Source organism: Oryzias latipes, chromosome 3 (genome assembly GCF_002234675.1).
Source record: "Oryzias latipes chromosome 3, ASM223467v1".
In the NCBI taxonomy this organism is placed as follows: domain Eukaryota; kingdom Metazoa; phylum Chordata; class Actinopteri; order Beloniformes; family Adrianichthyidae; genus Oryzias; species Oryzias latipes.
This window is the reverse complement of record NC_019861.2, coordinates 4,108,872-4,133,278: the sequence shown is the minus strand read 5'-3', so window position 1 is coordinate 4,133,278 and position 24,407 is coordinate 4,108,872. Positions and strand designations below refer to the sequence as shown.

Below are 24,407 nucleotides of genomic sequence, written 5' to 3'. Positions count from 1 at the left end.
TCTGGAGATCAATGCAGGGAAGCAGATGGAGACGTTTGGACACGTAAGAGGAGGAACAGGGATGATGTTGGTGAAAAGATGCTGAGGTTGGAGCTACCAGGAAAAAGGTCTAGAGCAGGGGTCGGGAACCTTTTTGGCCAAGAGAGCCATAAACGCCACATATTTTGAAATGTAATTTTGAAAGAGCCATACAATAATGTGGTGTCCCTTTCCCACACGGAGGCACGGAGACTTAACCTCTTTTAAGGTTCTTTATTCTGGTTACTGCAGACCGCGACAAACGCCGTACAAATACTTCAGCAACTCCTTAATCTCTCCCGCTGAGACGAGAGCGCTTCTCCCAACTTTATATTCCCCCCCTCCTGCTCCAGCCCTCCCATTTCCCTTATTTGGCCCATGGCTGAACACCATTGGTCCAAACTACCCAATAACAGGCTGAGCCACAGAACTGAGAGCCAATCAGATGCGTTCAATGAACTTCAGAACTTTCAACGCGGCCCAACAGCCGCTCAGTCTGCGACAATATGTTTAAAACTAAAAATACAAATGAATGTGTGCATTTGATTTAATTTCAACATTTTTAAAGGACAATAAGTCTGTGGATTCTTTTTAATAACATTGTTATGCTGTTGCTTATAAATGATGAGTATTTCTCGTCAGGGCCGGCCCTGGTCTTCTGTGGGCCCTAAGCGAAATTTTATTTGTGGGCCCTCTAACTGATCTGCAGCACCAACAAAGCGCAACTGTTGTTGTAATATAAATGAGATATCTCCATTAATACATTTGTGAATTATTGTTGCTGCCGAAGAATTGAATACAGTATGTTGTCTGCATGTTGGATGCACATTTAGTGGTGCACAACAAATTTTAAATGCAAAGAAATAAATATGAATGACAAATGCATATAGATATATATTTTTTAATGTAACATTAGGCACTCAACAAATGACATTCACAAAACTCCAACTTATTTAAAACAGCAACTTATTAGAAAATCAAATAACAATAAAACAATCCAACATAAAGAACACAACAGCTCAATGAGGGGGATTTTGGAAAGTCAGAGTCTTTCTCAGTCTGAAAAGGACCTCTTTGCACCAAATCCATTCTTACTGGATCAGAGAGTGTGGTTGGCCATTCATCTGGACCAACTGGATTTGAGGTACCGGTAGGTGGAATTTTGGATCCAGTCTGCTCCTATTCCATACACGCCTCTCTTGGAGCCTCTGGAACATAAGATACAGAACTTCAATAAAAGCAAACAGTGAAAAGTAAAACAGTCAAATGTTTGCCTTTCAACAGTAGAAGTGGGGACAGCAGTTTCTTCTGCAGCTAAAAAACAAGAATTATTATTATAGAATAATCACTGATAAAGCCAATAAAAAGCCAGTTTTTCACAATTTCATGATCTTTTTATACATTTATGAGAGATTTATTGTTTGATTATTTGCATGAGGTGATATTTATTAATTTAATTATGAAGAACTTGGGACTCCATACTCTTCAGCTGCTGTTTATGAAAAAAGGGGTTATGCAGACACTGTTTTTCAAATTACTTTACATGCTATAAAATTACCTGAGATTACATCCTTAGTGATGACAAGAACATCTTGGGATGTGGACGCTGCACCTCCTCCAATACGTTATGAGAGCAGAAGAAACTGTTGGCTGAACATGAACGAACATGAACATCCTCATTATGTAAAATCAAAACTGTAAAATACAAATAAGAAAAAAATGTACCCATTTATAAATAATAAATGTGAACAGTAATTTGAGTATAAATGGAAATATAAGCATTTATACACTTCTTTATCTATTATTTTTTACGTTCATGATTTTAAAATAAGTACATTTATTTTGTTTATCATTTATAAATGAGAACATTTATTTCCTATGTATTTGACAGTTTTGATTCTCCATATTTAATGCCAATGCAAGATTTTAAGACACGTTCAATGTTGAAAAAGTAAGTCAGACTACCTGACCTGCTATAATAAACAGCAGTTTTTTAATGACATAAACCGGAAAATGTAGAACGCACTATATGTGTTAGCAAAACAATTAAACAATACGATTATAACATGAGTAAAACATTTTTCAGCCACCATACCATAATCATTACTTTTCTCTGCTATTAGCCGTTTTGGAAGGTCATGTCCGACCTCATGATCTTGGAAACTTGGATAACAGAATTATTTTCGAGTTTTCCATTGGAAATGACGACAAACTGGATTGTTTATGCAATCTTCACCTCGGATCGATTAGTATTTGACGTAAATTGCGCAGCTGCACCGTAAGGCAGGATAATGTATAAATACGGCTCCAACATCCTCCAAACTTACCTTATGATTGATGTTAAAGTTAATTTTTTTCAGCTCCTAATGATGGATAAAATCTCTTTGGCATGAAGTTCTCTTGTCGTTTTTGATCGGTGTGATAAAATGTGCTCGTTTTTTTCTTTTTCCCAACTTTATTGAAACAAAATGCGCTCGTAAATGCACACTGTGTATGGCTCAGATGGAATGATGTTGACCAATCGTTGCTAAGAGGGGCGTGACGCCCTTATTTGGGTTGCCAGATTGGTTCAGGTGTGTTGAAGGGGGGATCACAAAAGTGCAGGCAAGTTTCTTTTGCACAACATTCAGAGCGCACGTTGGTACGGAAGTTCTATGAAATGGGTTACCAGATTTGGGTCTTTCTTTATTTCATTTTTTTCGCCACTTCGGGGCCCTGGTGATGACGGGGGCCCTACGCGGCTGCGTAATTCGCGTATAGGGAGGGCCGGCCATGTTTCTCGTGGTAGTTCTGCTGATGGTCTAGTCTGGTTGATACGTGGTGAGTTTCTGCTTCGTTCAGGCGTTGAGACTCTAAACGTGATCGTAGGTCTGAATGTTCTGTAGATGTGAGACAGACATGGAACCAAACACACACTCACACACTGCAGTGAGTGACAGGCAGTGGGTTTTACGTTTTTACAATCCCTGCGCGATTCACCTGCTGCCTGTCCCCACAACACCTCACCCCCACCCTCTGCTTTCTTCCTCACACATCCCGTCCCCGCATCCGCGCGCTCTTTCTCAGAGACGGGAGGGCGCAGTTTTAGGCACGGCAATTCACAGGTTTCCAGGTGGTACAAACTCTGTGAAATAATAGATAATAGTAACTGATAGCGCTGGCGCAGATTTTTCTCTCTAAGCACCGCTACGACTGCGCGCTTCTGGCATCGCATCGCGCCCGAGAAGGACTGGTCTAATGAAAAAAAAAGTATAATTAAAGATTTGTCTGCGAGCCACATGTGACCATCAAAAGAGCCATATATGGCTCGCGAGCCATAGGTTCCCGACCCCTGGTCTAGAGGAAGACCAAAGAGGATGTTGATGGATGAAGGAGGATATGAGCGAGGATGTGTGAGTCAGGAGGTTGGAAAGGAAATGATTTGATGGAGGAAAATGATTTATTGTGGTGACCTCTAAAGTAATTAGCCAAAGGGTAAAGAAGAAGAGGAATCCAGTTCATGGACAACTGGATGGATGGATCAGTAGATGGAAGAAAACAGATCTATAAAGTTGTGGATGAATGGATACAGAAAAACAAGTGTGGATGGATGGATGGATGGATGGATGGATGGAGGGAGGCAAAAAGTGTTTATGGGAGGAAATATTTATTGATAAATGGGAATTGATAGATTGATGAAACTAGTCAAGCTTAATGGTTTTTGTCAGACTGGCTCCCTGAAATGAGGCCTTAGGGTCAGTGCACCCCCCTCAAGGCTCCAGTGTCTTGCAGTCTGTGGGAGTGTACCATGAGGCTTTGGCTCAGAAGAACATTAACTGGGGCATGTTTGCCTCTTTAACAAACAGTAGGCTGCCAGTGTAACCGGATTACTTCTGCGTTGTGTTTAAGAAATCAAAAAATGTTGGGACACAGCAGCATTCTTGGAGACCACCTCCATTTACTGCGGATCTGACAATTTTCCAATAATAAAATAGAAACCACAGTGTTAGCGTCCCGTTTCAGCTCCTACGTGAGGGTGAGAGGTAGAGGGAGCTCAGCTAACTCTTACACTGAAATAAACCGTCAACATCTATAAAAGTTTTATATTTTTCACAACAGATTTCAAATAATAACAGTGTAGCTGACATAAAATGAGGATTCATATTGCTAACGTTACAGGACAGCCACCTCTCCCGCTGGACAATAAAACAGAAAGGGGAGAGGGAAAGCAAGCGCCAAACTGATAAAGGGAAAACCAGCGAAGAAGAACACATTAAGGAGGAGCCACCAACCCAACACTGCATACAGGGGGGGGGGGGGGGGGGGGCACATAGGGACAACCAATATTTTTTGTGATTAAAAGAAAAAGACAGATTTCATCCGGTTACACCATCACCCTGGTGAATCCTGGGAGCAAGTCAGAATCTCAGTTGCCTTCAAGAGCTGCAGGATTGTGAAAGGTTTTCCTCTTGTAACTCTCTCTGCTTCCAGGTGGCCATTGGCCATTGGTCACCATCTGTGTAGCCTGTTGTTGATGGCTGAGCGTGCTACAGTTCATGGCTGCTCTTTACAGCTGTTTAAAGTTAACTGCCGAGCACAGTGACGAAGGTATAATGGCTTGTACAAAGACCTGTCATTTAATAAAATGATCTGCTTGTGTTTTTTTAAGTTGCATTCCCCTGATTTTCAGATCTGGGTGTTTTTGTTTTTAAACTGCAGTAGCAAAATTCTGTGCAGAGTTTCAGGGCTGAAAGAGAATACAGCAGCTCATAAAGATTTGTATGATTGACATTTAAAAACTGACGATTGGAGGAGCACAGGATGGTTTGAAGTAAAGGAAAGGAGAAGGTCCCTGAATCCTCAGGCACCACAATCCGTCAGACCCATCTGACCAAGATTTTATTCAGTCGATAGAAAATGAGGAGCTTGGTTTATAAAGTATGGGACGGTAGTTCCTTCTGAGGGAACTTCCTAAACCTGAAGACAGCTAAGGAAGTTGCCCCTCAGTTCTCTTTTAGTGAATGAAGAGCTGTCAGTCAGAAGATTGAATTACAAGGTCCATTACAGCTGTCCAAAGCTCAGGTAAATAGTTACTCAATTCAATTTCATTTATATAGCTCAATATTTACAACAATAGTCGTCTCAATGAGCTTCATACCGGTAATTATATAATAAACATGAATCGAAAAAGAACATAAAGTCATAGAATTCAATAGCTGATTGCTTAACTAAACTAAACTAAACTAAACTAAACTAAACTAAACTAAACTAAACTAAACTAAACTAAACTAAACTAAACTAAACTAAACTAAACTAAACTGGACATCCCTGCCCTTAGACCCTCCTTTGCGTCAAGGAAAAACTCCTTAAGAAAAACTGATTCCGGAAAAAAAGGAGAAACCTTATCCCTTGTGCTATCCTAGGTACTTTAACATTGGGAGTTGGGTCATCTAGACCAGTGTTTTTCAACCTTTTTTGAGCCACGGCACACTTTAACCTTGACAAAAATCCCGCGGCACACCAGCATCCCAAAAAGAAAAAAAAAAAAGCAGAAACTCATAGTCTGTTTTGATCTACAGCGCCCCCCCCCCCCCCCCCCGGCAATCTGACGTGCATTTTTGTGATAATTGTGGCAGAAAAAGCAGGAAGTTGCAGATGTTTTTCTAAAAGATGTAATAAAAGTTAAGTTACATACAAACTGTATGTTCGTTGTGTTTTCAAGACGCTGTCCCTTTAAGCCAATGCATCATGGGAGATGTAGTCTGAAAACTGCGAGAAAACGGCAGAAAGACTCGCGTCTCTGAGCTTCATGGTTTTGTTCACTTGTTCCACGGTCTGATACCGGATTCTGTGGAAAGTTACACCGCTAAAGACGAGCTTTAGCTGGTGTTTTTGTCGGAACTGACTGAGTTATGAGCTAAATTGGAACAAGGAAGTGGAGACTTTAACCACTTCTGATTGGTCAGACTGATGACATGTGATTAAGCCTTCAAGAATGATTGGTGGAGTTGTGGAGACAGTAAAAGCTGCGGGACTTTTCCTTACACAGTTATAGCTGCAGCTATTTCGCGTTACCGTCATTCTTATCATAATGTCTTTAATAGAATCAAATAAACACAAAGAAAAAAGTATTTTATGATCGTTTATATTCCTAACTACTCAGTGTTTTATCAGGACCTGTTTGGATGAACAAAGAGCTGATTTCCTGGAGATGGGAAATGCTTTTAGATCAGTTAATGAGGGCAATTTTCCACGGCACACTTGACCATCTCCCACGGCACACTAGTGTGCCGCGGCACACTGGTTGAAAAACACTGATCTAGACCCACTAGACAGTGCTCTGAACCTTTTTTCTTCAATGATTTGTGATCTTCACTGGTGTCCATGGATTACATTAAATCCTTCTACCTTTATTCACCTTTGTCATGGTAGGGAGAACACGTCAATGGCAGGGTGGGGTCATCTAAGATAGCACAAGGGTGAAGGGTGTCACATGAATGAGGGATCCTCCCCCAGGACGGACAGGCGATGTACCAGAACTCTTAGAGAGAATTAGCTTATCTAACTCTACAACTACATGTTTAATTAGTCCAGGAGATGAGCTTCATCCAGGTGTATGGGGGGACGGCAGGGGGCACGAGACGAGCCAGAGGCAGGATCCACAACCAAGTGAAGGAGCAGGAGCAGAGAGGAGGTACACGGTCAGGTACAGGAGCACGGAATCTGGAATCATTCCCCCGGAGGGGAGTGGGATAGAGGGACAGTACATGATGCGCACTGCACAAAACAGAGGCATGGAGAACTAAATGATAAACAAATATAGAGGAGAGGAGAAGTTTGTGAAAGTAGAGGACAGAACCCCAGATCACCATACGTTCCCCAGCTTCAGGTTAGGGTTAAGCTTAGGGTTCACGTCAGGGCTTGGCTTAAAAAAGAGGGGTAGTAGAGGGCAGTCTTGTCAGTAGTGTTTGGGTACAATCGTGGATAGATTGTAGTGCAGGTGGGATCTGAAATTATTCGTGCGGTTGCAATGGGATCTGATCATCTCTGAAGTGTGTGTGGTGCAAGAGTCAGGTCAGGTCTGGTCAGGGCGGATGAGGTCGGGTCAGGTCTGGTCAGGTCGGGTCTGGTCGAATCAGGTCAAAGATGGAGGCAGATGTGGAGCAGCCTACTAGGAACTGATTGTTATTAAGTTTAATTCAAATATGTTAATAGTTAGTGAAATATACTCTGATTAGCTACTCTGGCAATAATCCTGTCTAACAAGGAATGTTTTAAACCAGACTTTGAAAGTAGAAACAGTGTTGACCTTTCTTACATGAGGCGGTCTTGCCTCACAGCAAGAACGCCCCTGGTTCAAGTTCCGGCTGGGGGACATGAAAAATCAACATCAATGGGGGCCTTTCTGTGTGGAGTTTGCATGTTCTCCCCGTCCATGTGCGGGTTCTCTCCAGGATCTCTGGCTTCCTCCCACCGTCCAAAAACATGCTTCGTTGGTTAATTGGCAATTCTAAATTGACCATAGGTATGAGTGCGGGAGTGAATGGGTGTGTGATTGAGGATATTCTACCCTGCAACAAACTGGCAACTTGTTCAGGGTGTCCCCCCTGCCTTCGCCCACAAGTGGCCGGGATAGGCTCCGGCAGCCCCGTGACCCAGAAAGGGATAAAACGGTATAGAAAATGAATGACTACTGACTGACTGTTTGTGTCATGTCTCGTCGGTCTTATCTTATGTCCTGAGTTGTGCACTTTTGGTCTATGCCAGTCACCTGTGTTGTCTCGTGTTGCACTTCCTGTTTTATTTTGAAACCCGAACTCTCCTCTCGTTTCAGGCCTTGTTACTTCCTGCCCTTGTCTGTTCCCTACAGGTGTGACTGTGTAATCTTCCCTGAGTGTTTCCACCTGTGTTTCCCTTCCTCATGTGTCTCCCTTTGTCCTGTGCCAGTTTGTTTGGTTGATTCATGTGCCACAGCTATAGCTTCTTTCAGAGACGAAAAACTCTTAAACTCTGTCTCTGAGTCCAGCCCTGTGTTCTGTCCTGACAGTTTGTAATAACTGGAGCAAGTGAGTCTGACGTAATCCATAGAAACTTCCAGTTCCAACTAAATGAAGTCAATTCAGTTAACATTTTTTCACAATACAGACACCTTCATGTTGGAACCGGACGCCATCAGTAAGCAGTGATTGGTCTGAGTCAACATTTCTATGGTAACCACTCTCACCAATGTTGACCTTTATTTATCCAGGTAGGTCAATTGAGAACAATTTCTCATTGACAACAATTATCAGGGTTTGAAGTGGGAATACAGTGGGGCAATTGTTCAGTTTCTCCCACTAACAAAGATGAGAGAGGCCTTTTATTATCATCACAGGTAAAGCTCAACTATGAGAGACAAAATGAGAAAAAAAATCCCATTGTCCGATTTTTGAAGTATTTATTTGTAAATTATGGTGGAAGATAAGTTTGTGGTCATCTACAAACAAGCAGGATTTCTGGCTCTCACAGACCTGTACCTTCTTCTGTAGAGGATCCTCTGTCCTCCACTCTTTACCTGTATTGATGTCTTCTGTTTGAACTCTATATAAAAGACACCTGTCCACAACCTCAAACAGCCACACTACAAACTCCACTATGGCAAAGACCAAAGAGCTGTCTGAGGACACCAGAAACACAATTGTTGACCTGCACCAGGTTGGGAAGATGGAATCTGCAACAGGTTAGCAGTGAAGAAATCATCTAGTAGTTATTAGGAAATGAAAGACATACAAGACAACTGATAAACTCCCTCCATCTGGGGGTCCCCACAAGATCTCACCCCGTGGGGTCAAAATGATCAAAGAGAACTGTGAGCAAAAATCCCAGAAACACACGGGGAGCCGGGACCAAAGTCACAAAGGCTACCATCAGTAACTCACTACACCACCAGGGACTCAAACCCTGCAGGGCCAGGCGTGTCCCCCTGCTAAAGCCAGTACATGTGCAGGCCCGTCTAAAGTCTGCTAGAGAGCATTTGGATGATCCAGAAGAGGATTGGGAGAATGTCCTACGGCCAGATGAAACCAAAATAGAGTTTTTTGGTAAGAACTGTACTCGTCGTGTTTGGAGGAGAAAGAATGCTGAGCTGCATCCAAAGAACACCATACCTACTGTAAAGCATGGGGGTGGAAGCATCATGTGTTGGGGCTATTCATTTCTTCAGCAAAGGACCAGGAGAAACTGATCCATGTAGAGGAAAGAATGAATGAGGCCGTGTATGGTCAGATTTTGAGTAAAACCTCCCTCCATCAGCAAAGGCATTGAAGATGAAACATGGCTGGGTCTTTCAGCAGGACAACGACCCCAAACACACTGACCGGGTAACAAAGGAGTGGCTTCATAAGAAGCATATCAAGGTCTTTGAGTGAAAAATAATTTGAAAAGTGGAAAATAATTTGCAAATAAATTCTTATAAAAAATAGACAATGTGATTTTCTGGATTTTTTTCTAGTTGAGGTCTGTCTATGATGAAAATGACAGACCTCTCTCATCTTTGCCCCGCTGTTCAAAACTGAATGACCTTGCAATTAAGTTACAAACACATAAAATATGACATCGTCGCACGTCAATATGTACTCTAAAAAGTCTACAGGAAGCATTAAGTTATTGACTCAGTCCAGTTCTTTACAGTCAATGGATCAGACTCAGTTACTACTTGGGGGGGGGGGGGGGGGGGGGGGGATGCTATCCACAGAGGTGCTGCTGGAATCCAATCCTCTTCAAATAATAAAGGAATCATTTTCATGATAGAGATCAAGCACAGATGATGTTTACATGTGTCAATTTGGTCCTGAATGGGCGCTTCCCCCTCCCTGGCTGGAACTGATCCTGATGTTCTGATTGCAGATATTTTGTATTTCTGCTATCGGACTTCCAGAACTTTAAGAACCACCTTTGGAGGGGTGGGGGTTGAAGATGCTGAGCATGGAAGCTCCTCAGCTGCTGATTCTGTATATAGTGTTGCATTACAGGCTGCATTCATGCTCTCCACGCGCCCCCCTCCCTCCCATAGAAATGCTGCAATGCGTCTCCCTCAGCTCAGACCGGGTCTGTGAGATTCTGCTGGCAGCAGCAGCCAGAGTGGCGTCGCCATAGCAACAGCTGCTCAGACGTTTTAGCATATTTGTGTTGTGATGGTTTGTGAAAATGCAGTGAGGTTGAACTGTGGCCACGTTTGGAGGAAAAACGAGGAGTCTGCGGGGGGGGGGGGGGGGGGGGGAGGGGGGGGGGCATATGCTCAGTGGTTCAGTGGGAAATGCTGGCAGGTTACCAGAAGTGGATGATGCATCCTCACGCTCCAACTGAAGGACCGACACGGAGCTGATCAGCTGCTCTGGTTATTTAAGTGTGGATCTTCCTGGGGGTGGGGGGGGGGGGGGGGGGGGTGATGGGGGGGGGGGGTTGCTGTGGCAGTAAAACCACCAACCTGTAGTCCAGTGAGGTTTCAGGGTTAATTTACGCCGCAGCTCCCTCAGGAGAAGCTTCTCTCTCACCAACGATGAAGTTAGTTTAATCGTAAAAGTGTTGAGATGTTGAGAAGTGACACAAGGTGATTTTTAACCCTTGTGCTATCTTAGATGACCCCACCTGTGAAGGTTCACAATCTGTCAATGGACAGAATAGGGGTTTCTTGCAAGACTTTTTAATATGGGTTACTTTTTTTGTAGAGTTTTTTCTTTGTAAAGGAAGATAAAAAGGTACAAAAACAGAATAGTTTCAAAACTAAAGTAATTTGGGCCCAACTGAAAAAAATAATTAAATGAAACAAACCAAGTGGGACTAAACTGAACATGCCTGACCAGACTCAGCCACCACGCCGACACACTGGGGAAGCTTTATAGACAGGGACAAACCATACTGGACACAAACTAATTAATCTGATTACAAAACAGGGAAACAGAAACCGAACAAACTTCACAGAATGCAAAAGTAGTCTTCTACAAAAAGTGGACTAAATCATTTCCTTTAAATAAGCAAAAATAAAGTCCATGAGGAGAGTTGGCAACCCCTGCAGTTCCCCAGTGGAATTTCCCAATCTCCTCTGCTAATTACTATGGATGGCTCACCTGGGATGGAAACTCAGAAAACAAACAAAAGGCAATAAAATACTTTTTCTCACTTAAAACAAATTAATCAAATGTGTGCATCCATTGTCAATTCATTTTAACTAAACAAAGTAAAATGAATTTTAATTTAAAGAAAAATAAAGAAATACTAACACCTATGTGGTGGTTTGAGGTTGAACCACCACACCCCCCTTCCATTGAGGTGTTCTCCCTACCATGACAAAGGTGGATAAAGGTGGAAAGATTTCATGTAATCCATGGACACCAGTGAAGATCACAAATCATTGAAGAAAAAAGGTTCAGAGCACTGTCTAGTGGGTCTAGATGACCCAACTCCCAATGTTAAAGTGCCTAGGATAGCACAAGGGTTACAATCTGTGATGAACACATTACAGGAAGACTTGGCCTTTGGAACCCTCCCCTCTATTCAGGAAGAAACAGTGGCTGTAAAACAATGATGGGAAATAGGTTGTGTGTCTGTGTGTGTGTGTGTGTGTGTGTGTGGGGGGGGGGGGGTCTGCTGTGAACAGTTGGGAATAAGAAAACCAGATTTCTTTCTTCACACTTCACCCTTAGGGTTTGTTTCCATGGTAACAGACAGGTCAAGGTGCAGAGAGACTAGAGAATTGAGAGTTTTGCATGGTGGGTAACTTTAATGCATTGGTCACATGCCCCCGTACGGGAGGGGGGGGTGGACCCATACGGCTGCCTCAGGTTTTTGGGTTGTTTGGGCCCATGGAGGGTCTTAGAGGAGAGTGGCTGTGTCTTGAGAGGAGTGCAGGTGCGTCACGCGGTTCCCCGAAGGCTCTAATGGCCACCTCAAGGGATGCCATGAAAATGGAACGTACCATTACCGTAAGTGTATCATAGAGCAGTGTTCCCCTGTGGACCGCGGGTGGGGGTTGCCGGGGACGCTTAATTTTGGTGCGATTTTAAAAAGAAAGAAAACCTCTGATAATCAAGATTTTTTTTTAACAATAATGATAATAACAACAGTGGAACATCAATCTCTAGTAACATATTCTGTCAATGGATATTGTGAGTACTATGTAAACAGGCTCAGTGTGGGAAATCACCTGTTGCAATATATGGCTTACTGTTGTTCTTTTTTGTCTGGAAGTCGTGGCCCCTTCTTCCATCTGTTCTGCTGTCCTTGCACTCATCACTTATCCATTTGCAAGGAAACGTTCCACATACAACCTTTCTCATGCATCACGCTGCCAAGTGACTGAAATGTAGCCAACAGATTCCTGTCGATTTTCAAAACTACGTTTTTTCAGAATAAAAGATTGTTCAAATGTAGTAATTCTTCCTGACCAAAATTTACAGCTCAAGTGATCGAAGGTGTAGCTGAGAGAATCCATCCATCCATCCTGTTCCACTCATCTGGGAGTGGGTCGGAGGGGCAACCCCCCAGAGGAGCTGGGAGACGTAGTCTCTCTAGTGTGTCCTGGGTCTTCCCCGGGGCCTCCGCCCAGAATCCAGTTATTTTTCTAAATAAAAGATCTTTTAAAATAAAAGATCGTCGAAACTTAAAAGAAAAATGAAGAACCAGGCATAATTAATTATTTGTTCTGTGGCCCGGTACCAATTGATCCACGGACCGGTCGTTGGAGACCCCAAGACTGGGGATGTCAAATTATTGCAATAATCATGATTAATTAATTACAAACAAATTTGTGTTTTTGAAATCACATTTATCTAATTTTTAATCTATAACTATTATCTATTATGTTAGAGATAATGCCTGTTTAGGTGTCCGTTAAACCCAGTGATTACATTTGTAATCACTACGAAGTATTAACCCTACATATCTGAATTGAAATGACAAGGCAGCCTAACTGCGTTGGATGATTTGCTTCAAAGAAGTCCAATAACGTCTGTTACACCATGGTCCAGGTGAATTTTCTATTGTGATTGGCTGCAGGGTGTGGATTAAAAAGGGATATACCAATGCACACCTATAAAAGATGCTCCGTTGTAGAGGTGTAATATGTGATCGGCCTGCCAGATCGGTGTGGGGGCCTGCGACTAATGATGATGACGTCACACTACAGCAACACCCTTTAGAAAAACTACTTTAAGTGTCGAGATCCTTGTACAAGTCATCCATGTTTCTCAGAAGACCTGTATTAGCGTGTTAACGACCGTACAAACAGTCAAATGTCACAATGTCATCAATAGTCGCAAGCCCCCGTACCGATCTGGCAGGCCGAACACATATTATACCAACACCAGTCACGTAGCCAAAATGTCCTAAACCATTGCGCTGGCCTAATCCGTAAATGGTAACCGCAGCAACAGAAACTCGGAACACAATATTACTAATATTTCTATTAGTATCTGTACATCTATTTCAAATAGATTGTATTCCAATTATTAACTTTTAAAAAAAAATAAAAAAACAGGTTTTCATACCTTATTCCACAGTTCATCACTACAGTGAGACAGTAGAAAAGACATGAGGGATTCTATAGTTTCCTTTCACCAGTTTGGTGAATTTGATCATTTGGAAGACTGAGATGTAGCAGAACAGAAAGATTAAAAATAATCTAAGAAAGAGGAAGTAAGACACCAGGAGGAACTATAACGTCACTCATGTCTTTTCTACTGTCTTGTTGTTGTGATAAACTATGGAATAAAGTACGTCTCTGTCACAAGAACAGGCAGACGGCTGGATCCAAATGCAGCAGGTTTATTAGCTCAGCTAAACGTCCACAAAGGCAGGCAGAAGTCAATAACCGGCATGAGAGCATCAGAGGAGAGACAGGAGTTGTCAGGATCCAGGCCAAGGTCAGGGCGGGCAGCAGGCAAACAGAGTCGGGGTCAGATGACAGAAGATCAGGTCCAGATGTAACGATCGGTAAGGAAGGCAGAGTGGCACTAACAATACTTCTCATTGAGCTTAAGTATGCTGTGGTTGATGAATGAGTGAGAGTCAGGTGTGTGGCTTCCAGGAAGTGTGTGATGGGGTTGCTGGGAGATGTAGTGTGGCTAGAACTCTGGGGACGGCTCCCACCGGTGACCAGAGGGGAGACAGAGTTCTGACTTCTGACAGTCAACATATAACGTATGATGGTATTAATAAAAAGCTGCTGGTCAATATTTTTTTGGCTGCTCAGAGAAGTGTTCCTACAGTTTTTTGTGTTTAACCAGAGACTTTGAACCTGATGGCTTGTTTTTATTTTCTTAATTGAAAATATTCCCCCTTGGTGGTGTAAAAGTAAAGGTTGTGAATCTTATAATAAAAACTTCATAAACATTTCTAGTTGTAGTTTGATCTTTTACTGCACCATAATGTTACTAATTTAAATGAAAATACCTAATCTACGACCTCAACATTTTGTGCAGATCACCTGTATGCCCTGTACAGGTTTGAAGCATTTTTGTGAGCAGACAGCCTGTAGAGCCCGAGAGGGCAGTAGGGAGTAAGGCATTACTAACACCCGTCTGAATTTAAACCAAAAGTCTTATTCAGTCCAGGTCTGACATACCCTCTTTTGTGTTTGCTTAGGCCAAAGGACCCTGCAGCTCCAGAGCGATGACCTTCGGACGGTCGTGCTGGTGAACCCGTCAGAGGAAACGGTTTCCTCCGAGGTGAGTCGCAGGTCAACAAGGAAGGCCTTAGTCCTAAGAGACAGAGAATGGGCACGCTCTTTGCACACTCCTTGTGCATCCTGACAGTTGGAAATGAGCAAGTTAGACAATCAGAGTGTGGATCATGTGGACGTCCTACTGGCAACCATGTATCACGTGCACATCCCGTGCATAAAGCGTTTGTGCACATCCGGTAAGGAGCCAGCGCATACACCTCAGTAACGAGTATGGTTTAAGGACATCATAGGACAGCATCACTCGTACGTCATAAGTACGTGTAGATTACATTATAATAACAAATACTTCAAGACACACTTACCGCGTGGACAGCAACGGTACGTTCCATTTTTGTGACGGTCCTTGAGGGGCCCACATGAGTCACTAGGGCCCTGCGAGACACGCCTGCGCCCCCTTCAAGAACCAAAAAACCTGCAGCCCCCGTGCGCGTCAACCCCCCATACGGGTGCATGTGACGTACCCTTGTGCTAGCTTGTGGGGTCAAGATGACCCCTCTAACGTGCCTTGGCGGCACGTTATCGTTGGGAGTGGGGTCATCTGGACCCCACAAGCTAGCACAAGGGCTACGGCTTAACCATTGCATATTAGTACTTCCCACCTGCACCACAATCTTTCAAATCTAAACCGAGTCTGGTGGGTTCTGGACGAGAAAAGCAGCATGACTCGGATATAAAGACACAAATGTAATGGATGTCTGGGTATTGTCTTTTCAAAGAGCTGGTTCGGTCTGGGGACAGATCTTCAGCTGTACTCTCACCTCAGATCCCTGAAGGAGCAGCTGAACCATGTGATCCTGCAGGATCTCATCATCTCAGGACCTGGCATCACAAGCTCTGTCAGGCCTCACACATCAGGCTGGAAGGACAATCCGCTGCTCTTTTGATGAGTGTCTGAAAAGTCTGTACTTGTGGCATAACTGGAGGTTAAAAATAGAAGAAGCTTCTTCAATGGGTTTATTTTTACAGATGATGATCCGCAGAAACGGAAATAACCTTTAAAAGCTGCTTTGATTGTTTTTAGATTGCTCTGTTGAAATGTGGGGCTGATGCTTTGACGATGTCTGAGCGCTCACACAGCAGTGATGATCATCTGTGTCTGAACGCAGTGAACCTCCAGCTTCTGCATGTCCCTCCTGTGCACAGGCCCGCTCTCTGATCACTGACCGCGCGGCGTTTAAGCTGCTGATCCTGAGCGGCCAGAGCTCCGAGCAGGGAGGAGACGTGCTGCTGCAGGGCGGCGCTTTTACGTGGGAACACTTCTCTGAGATCATCTCCGATCCTCAAGTAAGCCTGCTTGTTTTCTTTTGTTCAAATAAATGGGTTGATGTCACGCTGATGTCACACTAAACGCGATTCCTGCATCAAAGTCGCGTCCGCTGGGTCTCTTTTGACTCCAATTGGTCACTCGACGCTGGTCCAAGAATGTCTTCTCCGTGTGTTTTTAGCTTCACTACTCTGTCCATGAAAGCATTGACTGTACATCATTTACAGCCAATGCATGGAAGACACAGATGTTTAGAGATCAGGTTCGTTTATTGTGAAGAATTCTCACTACGGCGAGCTTCACCGTCTACTGCAGGCGCTGAATCTGAATGACGGACACTTTCAGCGCTACTTCTGTCTCTGAGACCCAGTTTGATGACTTGCTGTCCACGGAGGGAAAAATAAGAATAACATAAAAATGAGTGGATTTTTTGATTGTCTCCATACAAATAAGCAAATACGATAATTATTATAAAATTCAGGAGGGCGATCAAAAACGCCGAAGCTGAATTCCTGATTGGTTGACGTGACGGCTCTTTTTTGCCAGAGTTCAAATGTCTGACAAAGAAGAGGCGTTCACCCCCCGCTCAAATCGCACCGCAGGACCTCTGATTGCGTCTGTACATTGACTTAAAGGGCCTATATCATGCTTCCCTTTAGCCTTTGAGACTAAATTATATCCATAAATATGATACTATCTAACTTTTGACACACTAAAGAACAGATTTTTTAATGACATAAAGCTTATTTTCACAGCTCATTTTTCAAGTCAGTAAGACGATTCGATCTCTGAGGCTCCGCCTTTCGCTCCTTGTGGGTGCCGCCCATTTCCTGACGTAAGAGTTGGCCTCGGCAGCGGGTCTCCGTTTCGCCCATGAAAACAAACAACATCTGAAAGATGTTTTATTTTGAAAAATTGGCCGATTCTCTGTTCCATCCATCTATGTTACCCTTTGACGCAGGCCAAGGCGCTCGTCTCGGTCACATGATTGGATACCGCTAAAATAAAAGCCAGGAGCTAGCAAAATGAGTAAAAAACAAAGGTCTTTGGAAAGTTTCTTTGCCAAGTGGAAAAGGCCCAGCCAGGAGACAGAAAAGGAGCCTTCAAAAAAAGAAAGCTACATTTAATAGACAGCACTTGTTTTTTGCACCATGAGTGTGGTAGGGGGAGAGGATGATGACACCTGTGTGATGTACAATGGCATGCGTGTCAAAATAAAAGCACAGAGGTTGACATGTCAGGTCCCTGCTCCTCCTTAATTGTGACATTGCTCCAATAATTGTTCCCCACATCTCAAAGACCGGTCCGTGAAAACTTTGTGTAACGTTAGAAAGGTTGGCGACCTCTGATTTAGAGGAATACTCAGAAATGAGTGAAATGATCAAAATACCACTTTAAGGCTGTTTTTGTGAGGAATTAATGTTATTATTCACTTAAAAGCTCAAAAAAGGATTTTGCATGATATAGGCCCTTCAATATTGAACATGGACACCCCGATGTGGGAACTGCATTCAGTGTGAATGCAGCTTTAGAGGTGGTCACACAAGCTCACACGTGCATTTGTCTGATCCTGTGCTGCAGGTGATCGAAGTCCTGTCCAGGAACTCTGCCAAGCCAACCGCAAAGCTCACAGTTTCTTGTCAGGGAGACGGGGGCTGGAGCTCCCTGGGCCAAAGCCAGGAGCAGCTGCCGCTGAGGGGTCTTCTGGAATACAGTCTGAACCCAGAACCACATCTCCCCGACATGGACGGAGTCACAGAGTTCACTGAGTACATCTCAGAAACGGTGGACGTGCCGTCCCCCTTTGAGCTCCTGGAGCCGCCCACTTCTGGGGGGTTTCTGAAGCTGTCCAAGCCCTGCTGCTACATCTTCCCCGGAGGCAGGGGCGACTCTGCCCTGTTTGCCGTTAACGGATTTAACATCCTGGTGGACGGAGGGTCAGAGAGGAAGTCCTGCTTCTGGAAGCTGGTTCGACACCTGGACAGGATCGACTCTGTCCTCCTCACACATATCGGTGCAGATAACCTTCCTGGGATCAATGGATTGTTCCAAAGGAAAGTTGCAGAGCGGGAAGAGGAAAAGAACCGAGGGTCCGGTTCCTGCAGCAGCAGTGAGTGGATGAAAAACCTCATCTCTCCAGAGCTCGGGATTGTCTTCTTTAACGTTCCAGAGAAGCTCAGGATGCCTGAGTCTACGCTGAAGGTGAAGAGGAGCATCGAGGAAGCATCTCTAACACTGCAGTATCTCAACAAGCTTGGCATTACTCCAGAGCCTCTCCACAGGGCTGCCAGCAACACCATTGAACCCATCACCTTATTCCACAAACTTGGTGTGGGGAAGTTAGACATGTATGTCCTGAACCCTGTGAAAGACAGCAAAGAGATGCAGTTCCTAATGCAGAAATGGGCCGGCAACAGCAAAGCCAAGACGGGGATTCTGATGCCCAATGGGAAGGAAGGGGAGATTTCTGTCCCCTACTTGACCTCCGTTACTGCGCTGATAGTTTGGATTCCGCACCGCCCAACAGAAAAGATTGTCCGGGTGCTGTTTCCAGGAAACGCTCCGCAAAATAAAATCTTTGAGGGTCTGGAGAAACTGAAGCACCTGGACTTCCTCCGGCACCCAGTGGCCACTCAAAGAGACATGACATCCGGGGCTCCGCCTCCCATCATCAAGCAAACAAAAATCCGATCCAGAGCGGACAGCAAGGAGAGTCTTAAGTCATCCCCCAAACCCCACGCCAAACCAGGCAAGAAAGAGAGCGGCAGCCACGAAGAGGAGCCAAAGGCTGACGCCACGAAGGAGAAAGAAAAGAAAGACGAGAAAAAACCCAGAAGTGAAAGCTTGAAGGCCACTAAACAGCAGAAAAACAGCGAGGTGGCGCCGGGAGCAGGCAAGAAGAAAACATCCAAGGATAAAACGTCAAAGCTAGAGAAAACATCTAAGATGGACGAAAAGAAAGACAAAGAGAAAAAAGAAACAAAGAAAGAAAAAGTGAAGAAAGACGAGAAGAGTAAAAAGGATGAGAAAAAAGAGACTAAAGCCAAGGAGAACAAAAAGAAGGATCTGAGTAAACCTGAGCTGAGAAAAATGACCAAACCTGACCTAAAGCCACTCACAGCAGAGGTGAGAAAAACGCTGCACAAGGCAAAAGCTCAGGCTAAGCCCAAGGCCATCCGGAGTAAGGCTGCTAAAGAGGAAGCCAATGAGAAGAAGCCGACTCCAAAGAAGCCTGCTGAGGAAGCTGCTCTGGCTGATCGCTCCATCACCTCCTCCCCGGAGGACCTCACTGCAGACTTTGAGGCTATAAAGCTAGAGAAGACTCTGAAACCAGAGGCCGAGCCTGTCCAGAATGATGGGATGTCTGGTGGCCTGCTGGGGCTCTCAGGAACCAATGTTTGTAGGTCAGTTTCACCCTCAGAGAGGCCCGCCTTCCCGACCTCGGAGGTGAAACCTTCCAAATCCGAGCCCCCTGTAAAACAGGAGGGAGACAACAAAAGCACAGCAGAGCCGGCTGCCTCAGCTGAGTGGACGGATGGACACGCTGACTTTGACAAGAAACATGAGGAGGAGAGGATGGAAAAACATGACAAAGACTCTGTGAAGGGGAGAGACCGCTCAAAGAAGAGCGAGAGCTCGGAGGAGGAGGAGGGTGATGTCATTGAAAAGGCAGAAGTAGAGGGAACAGAAAATGAGGAGGTCCAGAAGTGTCAAGCAGAGGAGGTGAAAAGGGAAAAACCCATGAAGGAAGGCGACACGAAAGCAGCAACAGCCTCGGCCTCCGAGCAGTTCTCTTTCATCCAGGATGAGACCATGCCCGCCTACTCTGAGACCGAACAGACCATCTCAGACGAGGAGATCCACGAGGACGCCGAGGACAGGATCCCACAGCTGCGCTACGACGTGGGCACCTGTGAAGTCTCTGTTCCCGATGTTCCTGGCACCTTTGAGACCATGCATGGCATCAGAGAGATGAAGAGCTCTGCAGGTCCAGATGCTGCAGATGTGAAACCCAAAGTCTTTGTTGGAAGTCATGAGCCTGAGCTCGCACCTTTCCCTGCCATCATTGCTGCTCCCCTCGCTGAAGAGGAGCACATCTCTTCTGCCACATCCATCACAGAATATGACAAACTGTCCTCTTTCACCACTGAAGACCAGTCTGTTGCCTCGGTGACAGCACCTCAGACGGAGGACATGGGGAGGAGCTCTCTGCTGCTAGACGCCATCAGCAACGCCCCTCTGCGCGTGGAAGCCGCTCAGGGTAAAGACTACCTCCACTCAGCAGGAACCATCTCCCCCACCTCCTCGCTAGAAGACGACAAGTGCTTTAAGTCTCCTTCCTCTGATGAATATCAGCCCAACATTCTAGAAATAGAAGGGGACACAAAAATAAGGTCAGTTCACGAAGAAGAAGAAGAAGACGAGGAGGAAGATGAGGACGAGGACCAAACCCCCAATGTTGACATCCCTTTGGCAAAGCTTCAAGAGGGATACGAGCACGCAGCTTCCATGATGCTCCAGGAGCACCAGAAGGCTCCTCCCCTCGTTGGCCGCCACACTGCAAAAGAACAGCAGAGTGCCACCAGCACAGAAGGACTCGGGACAGTTGAAGTAAACCACATCATGCCGCCTCCATCGTTCCCCACTGAGCTGGACTACTTCAGTCAGGAGGGGGAGGAAAGATGCTTAAGTCCTGAGGACAGCACAGTCAGATTGACCCCCCCCTCACAGTCTGTACGCACCAGCAGCAGCGCCTCACCAATCGAAGGAAAAGCTCTAAAGACAACAGACAAAGATCGCCTGGAGACCAACGTGACAGCTGACGTCCACAAAGCAGAGACATCTGTTCCTATCGCTGAGGATTCCTGCCTGCCAGGTGACCTCACCGAGGAAGTTCTGTTCAGTACAGACAGATCCAAACCTGCTGAAACGAGCCCCGACTTACCTTCTGCACCAGCTTCCAGTGGAGAGCAGCCTCATTTCATGCAGAAAAAGGAGGAAACAGCCTCAAGTCCTGATGATGGCACCAAGAAAACGGCCTTACTCCCACAGTCTGTACCTTCGTTTGCAGAGAAGGCTTTTGAGCTGCCAGACCAAGAAAAGACGGCACAAGCTGACATCCCCAAACAGGAAAAATCCGTTACCATCTTAGATCACGCCTCCTTCATCGACCTACCAGGTGACAAGGCCACGCCGGAGGTGTCTGAGGAGTCTGATGAAACCAGTGAGGAGGAGAATTTAGCCAAAACTGATTTGCAACCAGCTGTAAAGGCAAAGCTCATGGAAGCAAAGGAGGGATGCTTCTTAGACGACGACTTTACATTTGAAGAAAAACCTGATGAAACCGAGAGAAGCGTCACGATTACTGACGGCACACAAGTGTCCTTTAGCAAAGCGGAAGAATTACAGTCTCGGGTTAGGTGTTCTGATGATGATGATGATGAACCAGATGACGCCTCTCCGAGTGGGGACAGACCTATACCCTCGTCCACTAATCAGGACAAGGCAGACCAAAAGAATGAACTCAACGAGAAAGGAGAGGTTCATTTGAAAGAAGGCGAGAAGAGCGTTCATTTCAGTCTTACTGATTTTTCAGAGAAGGACAGAAAAGAAAAAGTCGTGTATATGAGGCAGGACACGCCCTATGTGTACGGAAAAACCTTCACCTACGCCGACGTGTATGACAGCAAGACCAGCTCCGTGGACTCTGACTACTACAGACAGGAGTCTGAAGACAAGGCCGTCAGCGACGCCGCCGCAGGGACTGACGCGCTGTCAAAGAGTCCCGAGCACCCCTTCCCCACCACAGTCATGGACAGGACCTCGGAGAAGAAGGATGCACCTATGTCCCCCCCATCGTTCTCCTCCCTCCCAGAAAAAGAAGCTTTCCTGGGCGGCGAGAAAGGCGCTTGCTTGGAGATCGACATGAGTAAATTCACTGCAAGGGATGAGGAAGATTACGATGATGATAAAGTCCTTGATGATGATGAGGACGAAGATGAGGAGGAGGATGAGGACAATGAAAGTAGCATTGACTCTGATGTGGAAAAAGATGGCAAACAGAAATGTCAGCGGGACACAAAGAGCCCGCTCAGCGCCTCAGAGAAGCCAGAGTCCATGGTTTCAACGGTGGGGGGCGGGTTTACCTGCCAGGGTGAGACCGGTACACAGGAGAGCAGCCCCAGCTATTTGAACAAGTTCACTGATGATGCCAACACGGATTGCTCACCTGCCAGTGCAGATCCTGCAGACTTAGGCTCCACGGGCGCAACTGGCTACTCCGGTTACCCCGCTGGGTTTGAGGAGAAAGAGCTGTTTTCATCACGTCAGAACAGAGACGAAGAAAAAGAAGCTTTTCATTTGAAATCAAGAGATGAGAGTTATAGCCAGAAAGACAGAAGTGACCTTAGTTATGAAAAGCAGAAAACTCCAGATGTACCGAGTAAAAGCTCACTGGATACTAACTTTCAGTACTCCACCACAACAGCCTTGGGGTACTCCTCTTCCTCAGCTTACAGCTACTCCTCCTCCACTTCAGGTTCCCTTTCCACAAGCCGTCAGTTTGGGGAGGAACTGGAGACGCCTGCCTCTGTGGAGCCTCCATTCGAGTACTCATCCTTTAAAGAAGAGAACATGCTTGGTGCTGATCCTCCTGTCCCCAGTTCAGCTGCAGCCAAACACGACTATCTAGAAGTTTCTGAGAAACTGAACCCACCAGCAACCACAGCTGTGTCCTCTTCCCCGTCAGCCGCTTTCTCACCTCGTGGCACATGTGAGGAGTCAATGAGGGTTCATGCAGCTCCAGGCAAAGGCCCTCAGTCTGGCTGCTTCTATAGGCCTGAATGGCCTGAAGGGACCAAGGCAGCGGACTTTGGGTTGAGAGCAGATCCGTTTTCTCAACTGTCAGACTTTTCAGTAGACAAGGAGGCTGCCAGCGCAGCTCTGTTTGGGGTCACCTCCTCCCCTCGGCCAGACATCGAAGGCAAGCACTACTTTGAGGAGACTGACAGCAGTGAAGACGAGGATGAGGAGGTGTACATGCATGACATGGCTCGTAGGTCTCCTTCCAGCGGCCCGACGGGCAGCATCTCATTCCTAAACAAACCTGTCGCTCCAGCTGTCAGTGGAAAGGTCGGGGCCGTTCCAGATGTTCTGGCTTCTTACATGGCATCCCCTCCCAGGTCCGGTGTGCAGGACGGAGCAAACAGACCTGCGGAGGCCAGTGGAGGTTCCTCTGTGCTTGCTGGGGCAGCAGCATGTGGTCCGGTTTCTGGCCTGACCAGGGTGGAACCCAGACAGGAAGCAGCAGGTTTTACCAGGAGTATGTATGAGTGGGAAATGGCAAAGTCCCAGATGGGCATGGTACCTGGAGAATCCCCTCCCCATTGTCGCCATGAGGAGGAGTTTGAAGAGGAGTGTGAGATGGAGCCAGAGTATCCCGCCCGCCCCCTGTCCTTGTCCTCTAAAGAGCAGCTGTTTCACTCACCGTTTCACGCTCAGGAATGCAGTCGGGACGAGCTGGATGACGAGGATGACAGTGACCAGGATGCCCCCACAGGCGCCATTTCCTCCTTCACCAGCCGCTCCTCTCCCGGATACTCGTCTTCTGAGTACAGGCAGCGCAAGGAGGACCTCTCACCGTCCTTCATCAACCCCTGTAGGCAGCATTTCTCAAGTGACGAGGACGATAGGGAGGCAGGTCACTGGAGCGATCAGTCCCAGGAGGGGGACGAGCACGACCTGTCTGTCAAGAGAAGGGCCCACAAGCAGCCGTACCATCACCAGTCCCACAGCAAGGACAGCAGCTCTCTGCAGCCCACTGGTGAGATGTTGACAGGATCAGGACCAGCCGCAGAAGACACCCCCCCCACCTCCATTAGTGAGTCTCTTGCTTCTCAGTCAGACTCTGAGGGGCCTCGAGGTGCCGAAGAATCCACCTCTGTTACTGGGGATGGCAACCTTGACTCAGATGAAGACTTTATGCCGATTAATAAATCTGCCTCAGGTCATGGCAACCATCCATCTGGTTCCAGGAGGAGCCTCGACCCTCCCCCTGCTCCAGTCAGGGACCCCCATCCTCACCGACCCTACCCAGATGTATGCATGGTGGATCCTTGTTCGCTGGATAATGGCTCCGCCAAGAAAGAGCCAAAACCTAGGAGCTTAAAAAAGGCCTCAGGGAGAACCAAATCTTCATCTCCAGCTAAGCGCAAGAGGTCCCCCATGCCTGTGAAGCAGATGCTTTCCCCCTGTGGGGCTCAAACAAAGAAGAAAGATTCAGACAAGAGCTCACGGATGTCTCGTCTGTCGGACGGACAAGGTTCCAAAGACGACGACCACTCCAGATCGAGCTACAACCCTGGAAAAGGCCTGACAAATGGTGTCAAGACAAGTCCAGGTAAAAAGGCACACTGTCTAGACACAGCA

General features: G+C 46.0%; 1 protein-coding gene across 2 annotated transcripts in view; it reads left to right on the top strand.

Moving 5' to 3' along the window:
* Positions 1-24,407, top strand: part of map1a (microtubule associated protein 1A) — a 45,676-nt gene that overhangs the window by 13,697 nt on the left and 7,572 nt on the right. For both annotated transcript variants that reach the window (XM_023951844.1, XM_023951845.1), the window contains 3 exons: positions 14,617-14,699; positions 15,860-16,000; positions 17,562-24,378. In XM_023951844.1, the coding sequence (XP_023807612.1) occupies positions 14,617-14,699; positions 15,860-16,000; positions 17,562-24,378 (7,041 nt within the window). The remainder of the gene's footprint in view (positions 1-14,616; positions 14,700-15,859; positions 16,001-17,561; positions 24,379-24,407) is intronic.